The 20574-nt window shown below is 39.4% G+C and overlaps 1 protein-coding gene across 1 annotated transcript in view; it reads right to left on the reverse strand.

The window, feature by feature from the left end:
- scn4aa (sodium channel, voltage-gated, type IV, alpha, a) overlaps positions 1 to 20304 on the reverse strand; it is a 33189-nt gene extending 12885 nt beyond the window's left edge. The window contains exons 1-15 of the mRNA XM_088323354.1: positions 20029 to 20304; positions 18640 to 18758; positions 18483 to 18572; positions 17659 to 17787; positions 17497 to 17588; positions 14571 to 14846; positions 13137 to 13200; positions 12931 to 13072; positions 12663 to 12860; positions 11877 to 12023; positions 10111 to 10210; positions 8723 to 8961; positions 8472 to 8645; positions 5260 to 5616; positions 538 to 879 (exon numbers count right to left, since the gene is read on the reverse strand). Of these exons, the coding sequence (XP_088179480.1) occupies positions 538 to 879; positions 5260 to 5616; positions 8472 to 8645; positions 8723 to 8961; positions 10111 to 10210; positions 11877 to 12023; positions 12663 to 12860; positions 12931 to 13072; positions 13137 to 13200; positions 14571 to 14846; positions 17497 to 17588; positions 17659 to 17787; positions 18483 to 18572; positions 18640 to 18758; positions 20029 to 20304 (2745 nt within the window). The remainder of the gene's footprint in view (positions 1 to 537; positions 880 to 5259; positions 5617 to 8471; positions 8646 to 8722; positions 8962 to 10110; positions 10211 to 11876; positions 12024 to 12662; positions 12861 to 12930; positions 13073 to 13136; positions 13201 to 14570; positions 14847 to 17496; positions 17589 to 17658; positions 17788 to 18482; positions 18573 to 18639; positions 18759 to 20028) is intronic.
- Positions 20305 to 20574: the final 270 nt, after the last annotated feature.

Here is a 20574-nt window from a genome sequence, read left to right on the forward strand (position 1 = left end):
ACAATAAGGATATTTCTCTGCCAGTAGATATATATTTTTAACTTAAAGGAGCTGTACGGAACTTGGAATTTTGTTTCTCTCTGCCACCATCTCCTGGCTTAAAGTCATGATCGCAGCCTCAGTTAGCTGACTCATTATGAGCGTGCCAGTACGTGCATTTCTTAGACCCGCTCGAGTAAACTCTTCTTTTTTCTTCTTTCCTGGGGTTTGGGTTGGCGTTTGAAGTGTACTTTAAGAAGGCCTCTTATTCTTTTCACCATTTTAACACTGCACTAACAAATAATAAAAAAAAGAAAATCAGCGGGGACGAGCATGACATTACTCTCCAGCACTGCCCCAGCCCCTATTCCTTGAGCCTAATGTGTTTTGCCCCAAACAGCTTTGAGAAAAGTACAATAAAAGCAGATAGGCGCAGTGGAAGGTCAGGCATAAGGGCTCTTTAAACTCAGCTGGACATTGTTAACACATACTTAATAGAGAAAATATATATATATTTTTAATGAACACCTCAAACGATGCACCTTTAAATATTCTTACACTATCATGAAGGCTATCTCCACAAGTGGAGAGATTAGAGTCATAGTCGTCATCGTCGTCCAGATTTTCAAAGTCCGACTCTGCCTGAGCGATGGGCACACGAAGGGTGAGCTCTCCGTCCAAACTGTTGGCCGGTTTGACGTCCAAGTCGTTCATCTCCACCGTTACATCTTTTTTAATCCTGCGAGGAAATGTGGAGACGGCCGCTTTGAGCCATTCGATGCCCCGCGTGATCCTGGCCATTGCAATCTGGAGGTTGTTTAGCTCGCCGTCATCATCGGCCGTGGACAAGTTGTCCCCACTAAAGGAGCTGAGCAGCAGCGCCAGGAAGAGATTCAGAACCTGAGTGGAGGAACCGGCCCACAGGGCAATATTGTTGCAATTGTTGTCATAGGATAGATTAAAAGAACATTCTATGCTAATGTAGAATCAAAAACATTAATAACAAATACTACCATATAATATTATAATATTAACAGAAATATTTAAATCAAATAGAAAAGTATCATGGATTAATAATATTAATATTTAGAAAATTATATAAATTTCAGGCTTTTTTTTAAATCTAATGGCAGAGGATTTGGATTATTCGGATTATATTTTTTTCTTTTCATTATTAAATTTAAAATTATGTGCATTGTAGTAAATATTAATAAACAATATAATTAGATATTGTTAAAAGATCCATCCATTATCTGCACCGCTTATCCTCAGTAGGGTTACGGGGGTGCTGGACCCCATCCCAGCTATATTCGGGCAGTGGGCAGGGGACACACTGAACTGGTTGCCAACCAGTCGCAGGGCACACAGGGACAGACAATTCACACGCTCATTCACACCTAGGGACAATTTAGACCGCCCAATTAATCTGACATGCATGTTTTTGGAAAGTTGGAGGAAACCGGAGTGCCCGGAGCAAGCCCACGCAGGCACGGGGAGAACATGCAAACTCCGCACAAGAAGGCTGGTAGCTGGATTTGATTCCATGACCTCAGAACTGTGCCGCAGACGCTAACCACTGTGCCACCGCCCCCTCAGATATAATAAGTATTTTATTATAATAATAGTTATTCTAAAAAATGATAAAAAATGTATATTTAAGTTAAAAAGATCCACTGACTTATTGTTCATAGTTTTCAAAATCATCTTAAAATTAATTTTATTATTTTAGTATATTGCTTAACTGAACCTTTTACAGTGTGGGGATGCTGGCATATTTTGCTAATTTCTAAAATAATTTCTTATATTTTACGACATTGAAAAAAATGTTTGAAAAGGTTAAAATTATACATGCTATTTCTATTATAATATCTGCCATGTTTTACATATAACAAGAAAATGTTATCATCATTTTAATATATTTTAAAAACCTTCAGTACAAAATGTTTTGTATATAGATATGTGGATATTTAATACATCATAAAACAATATTATGAACAGTAAAAATATTATTTCGAACGAGAAAATAAACCATTAGTAACATACAGTAGAAAATTCGCTTGGGAAGAATATATGTAAATATATATATATATATATATATATATATATATATATATATATATATATATATATATATATATATATATATATATACTTTGCATTAGATAAAGTAGAAATACAATAAAGTAGAATACAATATGTACTACTTCATCTAATGCAAAGCAGTTTTTTGCCAATTTTCTCTTATTTTTTTGTTACTTATGTTTCAACTTTTGTTTAAAAATACAGGAAAAAGATGGTATAAGTAATAGTATATTTAATTGCTAAAACAATGACAGTACTCAGATTTTTTTTCATTATACTGTATTGAGAAAATATATTATTCCCCCCCAAAAATATTTTGACCCATTTTGGGTTGTTTTTGACCTACAAGGTAAAATATCTACACACAGTAAGAACATTTTAATTGCAACAATCATTATTTTACTAAATTTACTATATTTTTCTTAATCAATTAATATGATTTTTTTGTAGTAAAATATATGGCTAGGTAGCTACTTCACTTGATGGTATCGTCCATGCTAACAAAAATTCTGGGTTAAGCAATATGATTGCCTTTGATTCCCCCTCGCCACACATACTAAGCAGCTGTTTGTTGGTAGTCCTGGCAGCGCGCCCACCTTTGCGGGGTCTTGACACACTCTCAGGGTCAAAAACGAGCTGATACGGGGGCTTGAGATCATCTGGAGAATTTTGGCACTTAGATCTGCTGCTGATGAGCCATTTCCTTTTTATTTCTATGAATAATCTACCAGGAAGTGGCCCACAGAAATAGAGAGCCCTCTCATCTTGCTTAGCTCACAAGTGTCAAACTCATAGTCCGCGTGTCAGAAAAGCACAAGAGAAAAATTTGTTGCATCATGCAAATAATGACTTGCAGATTTAATTTTTTTGTCTGGGGCCTTGCTGCTACGCTGTGCTCTGTGGCACTGGTTTTTGTCCGTATTGGACAATAGTGCTATCTGGTCATCAAATATTACACACTGGGGCTTAAAAATAATAGTCATGGGTGTGCTGTTTAAGGCAATAAGAAAAATACCAAAGTAAAAAAATAGCACCTGGTTTTCTTCACAGAAGTTTAAAAAAGCTTTTCTTTCTTTCTAGATATTCGTTAAAATCAAATGTATTTGTTAGGCACTTTTCAGGGGAAAAAATGCCACTCCATAAAAGCATTCAGTATAAAACAAGACAATAAAATCCCTGCTTCCCTCCCCACCCGACAACCCAAAACACATCATTCACAGACACACGCAATGGTTAAAAATACAATTAAAAACAAAAGATATAGTAAAAGAGATAAAATATGATTATGACAAGGCACAGATCAACCATGTGAGGAAAGACATCTGAGGGAGGCTGATAGGAATGTCAGCAGATGGCCTCAGGATTTAGATTTGAAATTTTACAGTGAAGTTCCCATATACAGGTAAACATTTTAATTAAAAGAACAAAACAGTAAGACTTTTGAATCATTAAATCAATCATTTAAATTTGTGTTGATGTGCTATTCTTGCCACTTTTCAGTCTGCATGAGTTTCACTGATTAAAATAGATAATAATTCAACTGTTGTTTTGCTTTTTTCTCCTTACAAATTCACAGTTGATAAACACTACAAGAGATTAAAACTTAGTCAAGGAAGATAAAAAAAAACCTCAATAATTGTTCTATAATCAAATCTGACATAACAGAATCACAATTTAGTCATGTGCCTCAGAAAAGACCCCCAGCCTTCCAGCCAAGGCACACATTTCATACCATTCGTTTACTAGTCCATCCTTTCTAAATGAGTTTGACACCCCTGCTTTATGGCAGTGGCTCAGGAGGTAGAGCGCTCGCAGTTCGAATCCCGGCTCCTCCATGTTACATGTCGAAGTGTCCTTGGGTATGACACTGAACCCCCAATGCCCCCAATAAGCAGGTTAGCGCCTTACATGGCTGCAAGGCCGTTATTGGGAAATGTGAAGCACACTGTAAAGCGCTTTGGGAAGTCTTGACTCGAAAAGCGCTATATAAATGCAGATCATTTCATTTCATTTAGCTGAAGTACGTATACCATCGGTGTCAAACTCACAGGCCACATTCGGCCTGGCGTACAACTACATCCGGCCTGTGAAATAATTTTATATACATCTACTATAATGGCCCGACTCTATGAAAGGCTAACAACTCTCAAACTACAGATGCGAAAATGCAGCGCTTCTGCTCCCGCCACAAGACTTCCCGGAAATTTTCCAGCACCAATCGAGTTAGCTGTAGCCTGACGAGCGCAGCTATTTTTAAAACTATCTACTGACAAACAACACGTCAGCCAGTTGAAAAACAAGACATCTGCATTATTAGTAAGTCTTTGGTGTCAATAAGTGGAGACGTAACACCTGGGGACGACCTATCTATCACAATGTAACGGAAGGCTAAACGGAGAAAAGCAGGGTGACATTTCTGTTGCTGTGGATTACACGGATGCTAAACCCTCACAATGGCCGAATAAAAAGTTGGTTCGGAAAACTGAGCCTTTCAAAACTGAGGAGAGGCTGAATATCTGTGAACTGACATTGTGGAGCTATTGTGGCCCTGATTAAGGAATTTAATGTAAAACGGCACTACAAGACAAAACATCAGAGTAACCTGAAAAATCTGAATACAAAGCATAAGATACAGAAAGTGAAGAGTTAAAGAAGAATATGATGACCCAGCATGTTTTATGGCGGGTTTTTTACGTTATTTAATGTTTGAGTTTGATTATGGAATAATATTCCTGTTTCTTTTAATTTAATCAATCCATCCATTATATGCACCGCTTATCCTCAGTAGGGTCGCGGGGGTGCTGGAGCCCATCCCAGCCTTCGGGCAGTGGGCAGGGGGACACCCTGAACTGGTTGCCAGCCAGTCGCAGGGCACACAGGGACAGACAATTCGCTAGCTCATTCACACCTAGGGACAATTTGGACCGGCCAATTAACCTGACATGCATGTTTTTTTGGAATGTGGGAGGAAACCGGAGTGCCCGGAGGAAATCCACGCAAGCACGGGGAGAACATGCAAACTCCACACAGGAAGGTTGGTAGCTGGATTTGAACCCATGACCTCGGAACTGTGCCGCACACGCGCTAACCACCACGCCGCCATGCTGCCCTGTTTTAATTTAATATTCATGTTTTTTTTTTTTTTTAAAAAGTCAAGTATTAGTGTAGTCAATAAATATTTATCAAATACAAACTCACCACCAGATTCCCAATGACCATGACCATCATGAATACGATGAGGCACATGGCGGCACCCGACACCTCCATGCAGTCCCACATGGTTTCGATCCACTCGCCACAAAGGATGCGGAACACAATGAGGAAGGAGTGGAAGAAGTCGTTCATGTGCCAGCGCGGAAGTTGGCAGTCTTCGGCGATCTTGCAAACGCAGTCCTTGTAGTTCTTGCCGAAGAGTTGCATGCCCACCACGGCAAAGATGAAGACGATGATGGCCAGCACCAGCGTCAGGTTGCCCAGGGCGCCCACCGAGTTGCCGATGATCTTGATCAGCATGTTGAGCGTGGGCCATGACTTGGCCAGCTTGAAGACACGGAGCTAAAAATTCATTAAAAAATATGATTTAGATGAAAGCACTTTATACAGTAATCCCTCGCTTTATCACGGTTTACTTTTTACGGTTATCATTGTGCAATGTGTCCTGCAGCAGACATCGCACAGCAAATGCTGACACGGGGCCGTATGTGTGTGTTGGGCGGTCGTGACTGTCGGTGAGCGCGACTGTAATAAGCTGGTGTACGGTGTCGGTCAAAAAGCGGGGCAGGCAGACAAGTCAATGTGTCCACCCAAAACAAAGTGTGAAGCACAGTGACAGCTAGTATTTCAGCGTCTTGTTTTATTAGAAGGAAATTCATCAATTAAATCGGGCTCTGAGGAAAGTCAGGAGAGAGCAAAAAAAATGCTGATCACCACTGGATGCGCTGTGGATTGTTTTCGGGTCCGGGAAGAGACGGAAGCGGCGTCAGGAGAGGAAGCAAAATCATGGCCAAAAGTCCAACCCTACTGCTGCGGCTACGTAACGCCCACAAGCAACCCCGCCGCCATTTTTCATAGAAGACGGGCCTTATTTCTTCCCTGTCTAAATTTAGAAAGTATGCAAAACAATTTGTAGTTGCCTATAATAATTTAACCCTTGGAAGCCTCTATACCAGGGGAGACCTGGCTCAATCCGAGGATCCCCGTACAGCTAGCCGGCTGCTCCTTACAGCAATTCCTTCCACTGAAAAGAAAATCCCTCCAATTTTGTTGTACTATTGTATAATGACAATAAAGACCATTCATTCATTCATTTATTCATTCATTCAAATGTATTCTCTGTACTGTGTTTTTATTTGTTGTTTTATAGTGGTTATGTTTTTACATTTGCATATACTGTATGTTATTGATATATAATAAATACATAAATGTTTCTACTTTGCAAGTTTTGACTGGCACGGGACGTTTTTGGGACACAACGACCTTGAAAAACAAGGAATCACTGTAGGTCAAAAAATAACGAAAAAGGGTCAGAATTTTGATCCAACCTGATGACAACAAGCTATGCTAAGAAAGAAAAACACACAAAACAATATGCTTAGAAAACCTATTAGTAAACATAAGTGGAACCCTAAATGAGCCAAAATCTTGATTAAAAGTCGAGTTTAGAAGCAATTTCCAGAAAGATAAAAAACATGATAACGTCCTTAAAAACCCATAGGAATACAAAAAGCTCGAATGGTTCAATTTTTTTATTCAATTTGATAGCATGCAGGTTTTGCAATAGAAAAAAACACATATATATATATATATATATATATATATATGTGAATTGGCCGGTCCAAATTGTCCCTAGGTGTGAATGAGCGAATGAGTTGTCTGTCCCTGTGTGCCCTGCGATTGGCTGGCAACCAGTTCAGGGTGTCCCCTGCCCACTGCCCGGAGATGGCTGGGATGGGCTCCAGCCCCCCCGCGACCCTAATGAGGATAAGCGGTACGGCTGATGAGATGAGATATATATATATATATATATATATATATATATATATACATATATATATATATATGTATATACTTGAAATCACACAAATCCTTAAATCTGCAAACAATTTTCTTTCAACATAGAGATGCAAAACTATTTACTAAAACAAACAGAAAACCAACACAAACATATATTTTTAAAGAAACACATATTTCAAAAAATACCCTAAAATGTGTCAAATATTTGATTGGACCTGAAGACATATTCTAAAAAGAAAACACCAGGGTCAAAAAAACAAACCAAAAAGTGTCCAGTATTTGATTAGACTTGAAGTCATGAAGTTATTGACATCTTATAAACACCAAAGTAAGGGGAGAAACCCCCAAATGGGTCAGAAATGTGATTTAATTCGAAGATGCAAAGTTAATGTATGAAAAAAACTGACACTCAGGTGAAAAAACAGTCCAAAATAAATTTCATTCAACTTGACTCGGGTCTCAAAAGCAAAAAGTCAAAAGAAACAAAATCACCAATGGCTTAAAAAAATCACCTTAGAGGTCAAAACCAATTATGAATAGGCTAAACAAACAAAATCAATGATTTTGTCATGGTTGCCATGGCGTCCAATTGGCCACGCCTGTGTGGCGCCAGCTGCGGCTCATTGACAGGTTGGCTTTCTCTCTATTTGAGCTCAGTCCTCTCATTTTTCCTTTGTCGGTCCGTCTACGAACTCTGCCCCGCAAAACGTGGGTTTTGATTCGGTCCTGTTTCCTGTTGGTTTCCCTGTCCAGTATTGTTCCCGTAAATTTTTGTCCTGTTTAATATCGGTTTCCAGTTTCGTTCCCGTCTATTTTTGTCCTGTTTATTATTCTCTCCAGTTTCCGTTCCCGTCTAGTTTGCCCTGTTTATTTTCGATATCCTGTTTCATTATCAATCCTGTCCGTCCTTCCTGTCCGGTATCAGCCCCATCTGTCCTATATCAACTCGGTCAATTGGTATCGATCACGTCGGCCTCTGGCTTCTTATCATTTCACGCCAGACTGCTGCCTAACGTGCATGACTCCCCATTTCCCATAAAATAAAAGGCTTGTGTGAGAACGTCACTCGTTTGGGTCCTGTTCTGGTTCTTGACAGATCTTGGTAGTTTTGTGTGAAACTACCCATTTCAATTGGTCCGAACAAAATGACTCTTTTTTGTTGGTTATTTTGTATACTACAGCCCATTTTAAAACAGTTCGAACTAAGGTTTGAGGGCCATCTTCGGCCCACTTACCATTATTCAGCGGCCCGCAACACATATTCAAAATAAAATGATAATAATTCAAATTACAGACTGTACAGTGAGTGAGTGAGTGAGTGAGTGAGTGAGTGAGTGAGTGAGTGAGTGAGTGAGTGAGTGAGTGAGTGAGTGAGTGAGTGAGTGAGTGAATCTCACCAATCGGAAGGAGCGCAGGACGGAGAGTCCCTGGACATTGGCCAAGCCCAACTCAGCAAGGCTTAGCGTGACAATGATGCTGTCAAAAATATTCCAGCCCACTTGAAAGTAGTAGTAGGGATCCATGGCGATGAGTTTTAATACCATCTCTGTGGTGAAGATCCCGGTAAAAACCTAACAACAGGATTAACAAGATGTCTTGCTCGACAAGTTTGAAAATTCCCCAGTTTCAGTGAATGTGTCACCCTCACCAGGTTGCCCACAGAGAGCATGTGGTCGAAATCCTGGGTCATGGGGTAGTGCTCCATGGCCATGAAGAGCGTGTTGAGCACGATGCAGACGGTGATGGCCAAATCGAAGAAGGGGTCCATCACGATGACATACAAGAACTTTTTGAAGACCACCCACGGAAGGCAGCAATTCCACTTGAGGAAGATGTCGGCAAACTTATACCAGCCCGGCGGGCATGGCCTGTGGGCGTCCTCCAACTCTGGACACACGGGTGGACGGCCTTGACAAACTGGTCCAGGTTACATTTTCTTGTTCCATGATAAGTAATTCTACTTATTTTATGTTGTTTTTATTATCATTCATTCATTCATTTATTATCACACACAATAACAATAAATAATGGAAAATCAAACGCATTTCATGCAGTGATTACAGTAATACAATGTATTAATTATTCATTTATCCATTGAATTATTACACATACTAATCACAATAGATTACAACTCAATTTATGTATCTATTATAATAATATATTTATCTAATCATTTATTCACTCATTTGTTTCATTTTTTATTTTAGATAATTACAGATATTTCATTTAATTTAATCTTGTTACTATGTGCATTTATATATTTAATTGTTTATCCACTCATTCATTCATTCGTTTAATATTTTAGTGGATAATAACAGACAACAGATAATTCAACTCATTTAACATTGTTATTAATATCATTTATTCATTGATTTGTTTATTACAAAAATATATTAAGAACATATTACAGATAATCCAACTCATTTTATTTGTTAGTATTATCATGAATTCATTTATTTGTTTGTTCACTCTTTAATAAAATTTCTTATTACTTATATGTTAATTTATGATGTTTTATTTATATCCTGTATATTGAAAGATAATTAAGAGTCAATTGCAACAATCAGATCATTTTGTTTGTTTGGAATATTTTGTTCAGTTCCTCACTTACCTATCTCTAAAATATATATATATCAATTAGCAAACTGTAACAGATATATCCATCCATCCTTTTTTATTTTGAGAAATATGTCAAAAAAATAAAGCAAAGACATAGTACCTAAAGTTACAGAAACAATCAAGAAAATAATATCTAAGATTATCCAAACGATCGAAATGAGTAGTTTTTAAAACATATGATATAAGATAACAAATATCATAGGCTAATGCTACTAAAGCTAATCCGAATCACATCCAAAGGAAAGACCTAGCTAATGCTACTTAAACTAATCTTCCTTCTATAATTGTCACTGAGGTGTCAACAAGAGGTGGAAACCTCCAGCCTTAAATTATATCAGGTGGCCTAATTTTTGAACCCATGTTTATTTCTTCACACCCGCAAACGAGCTTAACACCCATAAGGGAACGTAATCGTACCTTCCATAGCGCTAGCCGACCTCTGATTTTGGTTCTGCTCATCCACCGGATCCAGCATACCCGGAGACTTCTCCTGGAAATCTTTGTCGTCAGGAGAAAACTGCAAAAAAAAGGTACAGTGAACTTTGTACTACAAGTCGGTACATTGTTTCTACATTTTGAACACTGTAAAATGTATGGCGATTAAGACATTCGTTTGCAGACTGTGACCCAGCTAACAATTTTAAGCAACAAGCGCAACAGTCAATATTAACGTATTCAATGCCATAACACATTAATACGTTTTTAGAAGCATTGTTCCTGAGTGCCAAAACGTAAAAATAACCTTGTCTTGTTTTATTTCAAACAACTATTATAAAAGGTTTGGCGCTGCTCTTTAGTAAGTATCAAGCTTCTGGGAACCATTATATGGCAGAAGTATCTTTGATCAGGTCTTTGTCCACACATTGAGGAAGCCCAACTTCCTAGTGTTCCTTTCTTTTTCCGGCAAATGAACGTGTTTAGGGGGCCTCATATGGCAAGTACACGTAGTGAAGCAGGCTGTTGAGTGTCATGAGATATTGACGAATAGTAATAGGCAGTTAACTCCTCAACAGAGCCTATTCCTTATAAAAAAAGATGACAAAGTCCCATCAACATTGTCTGGTCGGGGAGGGATGACGTTTCGTGCACGTCACAGGAACGCAATCGCCATAGTGACTGAAATCATGTAAAATCGGAAACATCGGAGGCTAAAAAGTTCCTGCAAAGGTCATTCATAAGTTCAATGTTTTTGCTGAGAACGTGCCCCTGCGTTTATGGAAAGTATTGTTTAGAAATAAAATCCAAAAAAGAAAAGCACAAAAGTGAAAATTCTGCGTTTGAAATTCTTCCTTTAACAAGACGCTATTTTTCACAGTTTTCTTGGACATGAGTAATGTTCAACTGTTGTTTACTAAACAATCGTAGAAGTTAGAAACCATTTTTCGAATGAAAGATGAGGTTTCAAGATGTATTTATTATTTGTCCTATGCTTAAATAACTAACTAACACAACCTTTTGTGGGGCTTCTAAAATGAGTCAGAATGGCAAAAATTGGCCTGCACCAGATTTCCCAATTTGAGAAAAACTTCTGGCATTGAATAAGTTAGTTGAATGTACATAGGCAAAAGTGGGACAACATTCTCATTACAAAACCCAATGTACAATCACAGCAATTTGTACGCGCTGAGCAATGCGACTAATCTTAAGCTCTCCCATCCCTGCACACATAACAGCGTAATAGATAGGAATCAAAGTATTGTTCCTGCGACATAAAAAATCATTACACACAAATGCTTGTAATCTTTCTATCAAGTAGTGTCAGATGATTTAATATTTTAGTTTGGCCGCAGGTGACTTATTATCAGAAATATTTTTCCTATTGGGCCAAAAACTGACGTCATATTAGGCTGTGTGTAGTCTGATAACTGTCAGGTCAATACTTACTGTGTACCCCTCCTTTTTTAGTAACTAGTGTCAGCATGTATTATGTGCCTGAAATTTGCCGCAATGTGTTACTTTTCTCTTCTAGACATTTCCCCGCTGATTTGGTTTTAAACATAATAGATGGATGTGAATTAGTTCATTTTTATGGCTGTTAAACCCTGGGGCTTAGAATCCGGAGCAGATGTTCAAAAACAAATGAGTTTCTTCCCTAAATTTACGTATTCAGATTTTATTTTGGTTCACTCTGTAGTTCGAAATTTACAACAGTTTATTCTCAAGCATGACCTTGGGACACTGACCTTGTCCACGGTGGGAGAGCGAACCACCAGGCGTGGGACCATCTTGCCGTTGCAGTCTTTGACCGCTTCCTTGCACTGAAAGTTCGGCTCGGAAGATGAGTAGGACTTGCCGCTGCCTAAAGTCTCCACGCTTCGGGAGTGGTGAGCCTGCCGCGAGCAAAAAATTGAAAAATGATCAAATAAAAGAATAAAGATATTCCAATAAATATGGCACGACTCTTAAAGGAGCTGTACGGAATTCAGCACTTTTTTACTCGCAGCCGCCATCTCCTGGCTTGTGTCATCACTGCAGCCTCAGTCAGCTCGTTCATGCTGCGCGTGCAAGTACATGCATTTCTTAGACACACTCGAATAAACTGTTCTTTTTTCGAATTTTTGGGGGGTTTTTGGTGCCGTTTGAATTATACTCGAAGCGGGCCTTTTCTTTCACCAATTTCATGCTACACTAACAAATACAGACAAACAAAAAAACACCGGGAAAAGTATGACATCACTCTTCAGCATTCCCCCACCCCACATTCATCTTACCTAATGTTCCCACCTCAAACAGCTTCGCTTGGAGTAAGAAAAAAGCAGATGTAGACTGGAGACTATTACAAATTTGGACTGTTCATACCCCCATTACAAGATTTGAGTTCTCAACTGGACTCAGTCTTACTCTTTGGTTTTTTTTGTCTTGTTCCAATGACCCTACCACAAAGGGAAATGCCACCCAAAAAATAGTTTCGCGTCTCGACGAGAGTAATGCTATGTAAACATCTCAACCTGGATTTTGAGGTTTCAGACCTGCTCCTGGTTTTTCAGCTGCTCCAGGACGCGCTGAAACTCCTCCTCCTTCTCTCGGGCCTCCTTCAGCGTGGCCTGGTTCTGCTCGTCGTAGGCCATGGCTACCACGGCCAGGATGAGGTTGATGAGGTAAAAGGAGCCCAAGAAGATCACCACCACGAAAAACAGCATGTAGGTTTTCCCCGCCGCCCGCAGGATCTGCGTTGGCCACAAACGAGAAACTACGACAAATAAGGAAGCCTCCTTGGGACAAAAAGGGAATTCCAACCATCTGGAAGAGGTTCTCCCAGTAATCTTGCGTCATGAGGCGGAAGAGCGCCAGGAAGGCCCAACCGAAGGAGTCAAAGCTGGTGTAGCCGTAGTCGGGGTTCCCTCCGGCCTTCATGCACGTGAAGCCTTCTGGGCAGACTCTGGAAGCAGACAGAGACCTCAGCTCGGCGAGACAAGCGTAAAAATAGAAAAATTGCCTCCTACCCGGCATCAGAACTGTTCCCGCATACAAGAGGACCCTTGCTGCCGTCCAAAAAGTAGTAATTTTCTGCACACCAACAACACAAAACTTTACTTTTAAATGCACCTGTAATCCATCAAAATAAAATATTCTTGGACACACATTGAATAAAGAAGAATTTACTCGACCGCTGTATTTTTGGCCAATTCTAGGTGAACTTAGTGCTTTTGTATTAAAACTTTAACCCACGTTAAAGTTGTTTTTTCTTAAAACTTTGGACTTTGACTTGGCATTAGTTAGTTAAAAAATTTTGTAAATAACTTGAGTGAAAGTTTGTCAAATATCCTAATATTTGGATCTTTTTTTTCAATTTTGACAACAATTAAAATTGATAACTCAAGTTGACTTTACATGACTGAAAAAACATGAGTTCAAACTAAAGCTGCTTTGATTCGACTTAAAATACTTACTTACCGCCGGCAAATTAAAGCAACTTTGACTTAAGGCTTTAACTTAAACAGCACTATTTTGAAAAGCTTTAACTTTGATGACATCATTTTTTGTTGGGGGAAAAATTAGGCTTATTTTATTAATCTTACATTAATTAAAATTTCTCTTTACCTCAAGTTAACTCAAAATAACCTGAGTGAATACTTTTTAACTCAACAAAACTCAAGACCACTTGAGATAAAACTTGAAAGCTGCTTTGATTTGACTTAAGCTATTCACATACCGTTTGCAAGTTAAAGTGAATTTAGGTTCACTTTAGTTAAATCTTTAACTCTGGACCAACTGTTTTTGATACAAAAATGTTAAAAAAGGTTCAAATTTGAGCCCTATTTGGTTAATTTGACAAAAACTTCTTTTTGACTCAAGTTAACTCATGATTACTTTAAAGCTGCTTTGATTGGTCTTTAGTCATTGAATTGCTATTAGCAAATTGAAGCTTTACAGGCGGTTTGAGTTAACTTGAGATAAATCTTGAACTTTGAAAATGCTAAATATTCGAGCACCAACTTTAACCTTATTTTAATTTAGGGTTCTCTTTAACTCAATCTAACTCAAGATAGCTTGAGTAAATACTTTAAAGCTGCTCTGACGTTATCCCTTGACATTGATCAATTAAAGTGGCTAAGTGTGAACTGGAGGTAACTCTGACAGCACTGTTTTCGATAGAGAAATACAGAAAACAACTCAAATTTGGGTGTTATTTTGTTAATTTGACATCAATCAAAAATGTTTTAACTCAAGTTAACTCAAGTTAAGTGAGCAAGATAACTTTTAGGCTGCTTTGAATTTAGACATCGACTCCACATTGGCAAATTGAATCTTTAGTGTGGTTTGAGCTTGTAACTTAAAAGTGGTAAGTTTTAAGCTTTAACTCCAGTTAAAGCTTTAACTTTGAAATTTGATGACGGTGGTTAGAATACTCAGAAAGCAGTTGTGATTCAACATACCCGGGTTCTCTATGTAGGCTGAGAAATCAAAGGTGAAGTTGGAATAATCGCTGAGGTTGACGGTTCGGGCGTAAATGTCAGCCGGGCCGGTGCCGTTGAACCACTCGACGGTGGCGTTGCCATCGACGGGCCAGCGAACGCACTTGTGCCGAAGGTTTCCCATGAACAGCTGTAGCCCAACCAAGGCGAAAACAGCCAGGGCGAAGACAGTCAGGACCATCACGTCCCCCATTTTCTTCACAGACTGAATCAAGGCGCCTACGATTGTTTTAAGACCTGCCGGGAGAGAAAAAAAAGTTTAAAGACTGAAATGGAATGGAAAATGATGGAAGTGGATCGGTTAAATACAGACATAAAATGGAATAAGTATCGAATAAGGTACAGAAAGAGAATAATGAAGTTATCAAAATATTCACAATCTTTAAAAAATCAAAGCTAATCTAACACAGGCTCGACTATGCATCCCTGCAACATAACGTACAATAACTAGAGTTAAATGAACAAAACAAGAAAATCAGAAAACCTAGGATCGAGTGAAATACCAATCAGTTCAAGCTAAACAAAACAATACATGAAAGAACAAGGACACAAGGAACATGCATATGCGAGGATAGAACAATCAATCTCATAATGTTCCAACCCCAACCAGCTCTAACAGAACATAAACATGAAAGGAAGACAATGTAGGATATGTTGGAACACTAATTTTAACCAAACAAAAACATGAAAGTAAGAGAACTCTGAACATGTTTTGGACACTAAAAAGACCAAAATATAAGAAACAAAAGAAAAAAATGCAATAGCACAATGTCATGACTACTGATGCGGGGCACCTGTGGCTGCCCCGTTGGCGCCAACAGCCACGGACCCCAATTGGCAGTTGGACTGTTTTTAAACTCCCACCTTCCGAAAAGAACTCGTAAAATCGTCTGCGAACCTATGCTCCCAGCTAGGCAAGCTTTTGTACTCTCCGACTATATCCTGCCCTGTTTCCTGTCTGATACCTGTTGCCGACCTCTTTTCTGGACCCGTTTATGTTTTTGCTCCTACCGCCCCGGCCACCGACCTGTTTTCTCGCTGTCAACGACTGCCTGCACCCGACACGGAAGTTCCACTTCCACGGTCCTGCTATCTGCTACCCGTGACCAGGGTTGGGTAGGGTTACTTTAACTGGATTACTTTCAATTACTTTTGGATTACTCCAATACCAAATATGCTAATAAAAGACAAAAGAAACTAAATATGAATAAAATTATGACTCACAACACGTGGTAAGCCTTCTCTCCTGGCTTTGATATCTTTGATCTCCGGCAAAACTAACATAAAATGCGACAGAAACAAAATGAAAATAAATCCAAACAGCTTGCCAACATCATTTTTGCCATTCCATGTATTCCGTTACTTCCCAAGCCTGCAGAAAATTTAGTAATCTTATTCATATTTAGTTTCTTTTGTCTTTTATTAGCATATTTGGTATTGGAGTAATCAAAAAGTTATTGAAAGTAATCAAGTTAAAGTAACCCTACCCAACCCTGCCCGTGACCGACAAGCATCAGTTCGTGGATGCAAGTCCTCTTTTCTTTTCCAAATAAAACTGAGAAAACGAACACAATTGGGTCCCGTCTCCATTCCTGGTCTGTGACACACAAGGTAAAGGACTCAGGAACTATTATTATTTTTAAATCTAAAAAAAAGTATTTTAACCTTTTTTATGCTTAGAAAATTTAAAGTCAACGATACAGAATCCCCCAAAATGCATACCGAACAGTCACAAGAGAAAAAAAGGCTTCTCGAAGGCAAACAGCTGTTGATTGGCTCCCTTCATTTACTTCCAAGAGCTTGTTCACAGAGACATTTCGTTCTCAAACTACACAAGTTAAATGCTGTCAAATGTAGGGGTCACATTCTTTGCGACTCAGCCCTCATTTCCCTTTTTTTCTTAGTATGTTAGTAAATACTATATTCGAAATAGCTATCTAACTATATGGTAGTTACGATTTTAAATGGTGATATGATCCCAAGAGACGTGACATAAACAACTGAGAGGAGAGGGGAAAACTGGTGGTACGGCACCGTTGGCGTTCTGCAGCCAAAGTAACGCACCGCTTTTGACCATTAGTAACTGAAACAGCGTTGTTACGGCGGAATAGATAATTAGCAAGATTACATCGTTACAAAAAAGATAAAACAAATTTATAGCAGCGTTATTCCCAACACTTAAAATAACTGAATAAAAACAAGTAAAGAAAACAATGTAGGATATGTTGGAACTCATACTGTAACTGAACAAAACATATATGAAATGTGTTGGCAGAATAACTAGATCTAAATGAACAAAACATGAAAGGCAAGAACACAGTATATATTGGAACAATAACTGAACAAATTCACGAAAGTAACACAACATAGAATATGTTTTGGATACTGATTAAATCTCAACGTACAAAACATAGAAGGTAGAAGTCACCAGGTATGTTGGGATACAAACTGGTTTTACATGAACACAATCATAAAAGAAAAGGGACACAGGGCACATACTCACTTGTCGATAATACAACTATTGTTTCAAAATCAAAAAGCACAAACAGAACAAAACCTGAAAGGGAGAAAGAAATAGTCCCACATGTGGACAGCACGACAAGTGTACCATGACACATAGACCTTAAAATGTAACGCAGGCAAACTAACTAGCTGCAACTGTTGGAAAACATACAGACAACACGGGGCATGTTTGGAACTCTAAGCTGTTCTACCTAAACGAAAGGCAAAAGAAAGACAACTCGGGACCTAAACCTGAACGTTGATGGAACAATTACTGGAGTGTGACATTATATCTTTAAGATATATAAGAGTAGAATCCCGCTAGAAGCACCTAAACACAGATGATGACAGTAGAAAGCATGAGAGAAATAAATGTAGAGCGCACCTGGAATCACAGTGATAGTTTTGAGGGCTCTGAGAACTCGGAAGGTCCTTAGGGCTGACACGTTCCCGAGGTCAACAAACTCGGTGATGTACCTGTGTGGAATTTGGAGCTTTTGAGCTGAGCTGAGCATTGCTAACTAAGCCACTTGCTAGTGTCGCTTACGCCATGCTAATGACCATGAAATCCAGCCAGTTCCATGGGTCTCGAAGGAATGTGAACGAGCCGATGCAGAAGCCTCTGGACAAGATTTTGACTGTGGCCTCGAAGGTGTAGATCCCGGTAAAAGCGTACCTTGGAGAAATCCGATAAAGCTTTAACTCGAGTTAACTAGAGCAACAGTGAAGCTTCATTAGAAATTCAACAATCATAGCCTAACTAAATTTGACCTGAGCTTGGTTAAGTTTTAAGATGAGTGATGGCTTTAGCCAGGTAAATTGGGGTGAAGCTTCTACTTCGTCAGCATTGGGTGAGTTAAGGATGAGGTCAACACCTAAATACAATCATTATAATGATCCTTGAACAAAAGAGTTAAAATTAACTTTAATTAACAAAAAACTTCATATAGAAGTGCTTTCAAAGGTAAATCTTTAACTTGATTTAATTTAAGCAACAGTAAAGCTTGGGGTGAAATTCAAGAAGACGCCCAACTTAAGGTAATTTAAAATCCTTAAAGTTTCAAGTTGAGTTAAAGCTTTAATGCTACTCAATTAATATCAGTTAATGCTTTAACTTCAAAAGCAGGTAAAATGAGATCATAAAATATGGAAAAAAATAACAAAAATAATCCCATAATTGATAGAAAATACTCCTTGATCATTCATGACACACGGATCCCTTAACCTCCAGGGTTGTAGTGGCACCACTTCCTGTGGTGTGTCTTGGGTAAGTATCTTATCATACATTATTAGATGTTTTTTTATTTTACTCAAAATTTGAGAATTACAGAAGAATGATTATAACTTTTTTTCTTTGCAATGAATACTCACTCGACATTTTTACTCCATGCCGGCGGGTTGCTCATGGTCATGAAAACACAATTGGCTAGAATGGTGATCATGATGAACATGCTGAATAATTTACTGCGGTGTTAAGGAAACAAAATCGAAAGAAGTTTCTGGAAATTAACTCGGGCGTTAAGGATATGAATGAATGAGAATTTGAATGGCTCCTCTTCTCACGGCGCTGAAGGGGCTCAGGAGGTAACACGCCGGCTCCGCGTTGAACCTGTAAATTGTGTTGCCTTTGCTGAGGACAATAAAAGTCTGGAAAACACAAAAGCGCTATGAAATAAGTACAGAACAGGACAGTCATCAACACAGCCCGGAAATTATCCGCTGCTCTCTCCACCCAGTCAAGTCATCTGTAATACCTCTAATTTTGGTATAATCAGGACTAAAATCAGCGACATAACACCCCGCCTGTCTGTAAGATGCTCTGTTCGCTCTAACTCACAGCAAAAATTTGACTGGGGATATCGGAGTGCAGCCGCGCGGGTTCTTATCATAGACTTAAAGAAAAAAAAAGATCTGGCATGCAGGACATAAATTTGCCTTCTCTGCCCCAGCTCTGAGCGAAAGTTGACCTGGGATAATGGATAGCAGCCAAAACAGTGCAGTTTAGTTTAGTGGGGCTACAATAGCACGGTTGAGCAGCCCGAACAGGGGGAAAAAATGTGCTCTGCCGGCCCCTGCTTTCAGCAAAAGTCAACTGGAGATAATATATCATGGTAACAACAGTTCATTTTAGGTGGGCTAGAACAGCCCTCTGCCGGTCCCTGCTCGCAGCAATATGGGATTGGAGTTATGGATCATGGTCGCACAAGTGCAGTTGATTCTAGGTAGAAATGAAAGAGCTGCGAGGCGTGACAAAAATGCATCTCATCTCTAGTTGACTGGAGATAACGGATCGCGGTCACCACCATGCATCTTGTTTTAAGTGCCAGAATGGCAATATGGGATTAGGGACAGTGGATCACGGCTAAATGAGTGCAGTTTCATTTGGTTGATAATAACGGCAAAAAAAGAGCCACCAGACCCGACAAAAGTGCACTCTGCCAGTCTCCTCTTACAGGCTGTGTAATTGGGGATAACAAATCGCTGCTACAAGAGGGAAGTTTGTTTAGCGGAAATAACAGCAAAAAAGGAGCCGCCAAATGCGCGCTTTGCATGTCTCCCTTCCTGTTGATATTCTGATAATAATGAATTGCAGCCTCATGGGTACAGTTCACCTTTTGCTGGACAGAACCTTAAAAAAGAGCTGCCAGGCCTGACAAATTTGTGCTCTTCTGGCGACCACTTGCAGTCATATGCAATACGAGATCATGGATCTCAGCCTCATGAGTGCAGTTCACTTTTTGCTTGACAGAATGACAAATAGAGAAGCCGCCAGGCCCGAAGACAAATGTACCCTGAAAATCCTCGCTTGTAGCAATATGGGATAGGGAATAATGGATTGCAGAATATTTTTCAATCCGCGATGCACTGAGGCAGCAAAGTAGCAAGGGATTGTAGTATTCAATTCAATTTTCAGAACCTTCTGGGCCTTGTAGAAAGGGTCCAAATCCTCCAGGGGTGTGTTGATCATCGCCGCTGGAGGGTCTCCGTAAATCCATGGAAGGCTTTTCCCAGCTTCCAGATCAGCGTTGGGGGCTGCCGGCGCCTCCTCCTGGTCCTCCTCCGATTTGGCTTCATCGTGTCCATCTATTCCGGCCGCCTTGTTTCGCTTTTCCGCTTGAAGCCTCTCAATCTCGGCCAGAGATTCCCGGGTGAAGGGGCGGAACGCACCTGGCGGGGGGAGCAGGGGCGCCATCTTGGCATTGCGCCGGGGTCCACCCTAGGAGGAGCTGCAAGGGATAACATTGGAATGTGTTGTGAGCTGTATCCTTGATTAGCTAGGAGCACAGAGGGCAATGAAAATAACACACTGTACCTTTAAAAGGAAGTAAAAAGTTCACTAACGTGGTGGGAAAATTTGGCAAAAAAATGTTGTTCTAGAGCAGGGGTGTCAAACTCATTTGAACTCGGGGGCCACACGATAGAACAAACATTAGTAGATTAAAGAAAAAGAAAAAGAGAGATA

This window comes from Urocampus carinirostris, chromosome 19 (genome assembly GCF_059441175.1).
Source record: "Urocampus carinirostris isolate Australia breed hairy pipefish chromosome 19, RoL_Ucar_1.0, whole genome shotgun sequence".
Classification (NCBI taxonomy): domain Eukaryota; kingdom Metazoa; phylum Chordata; class Actinopteri; order Syngnathiformes; family Syngnathidae; genus Urocampus; species Urocampus carinirostris.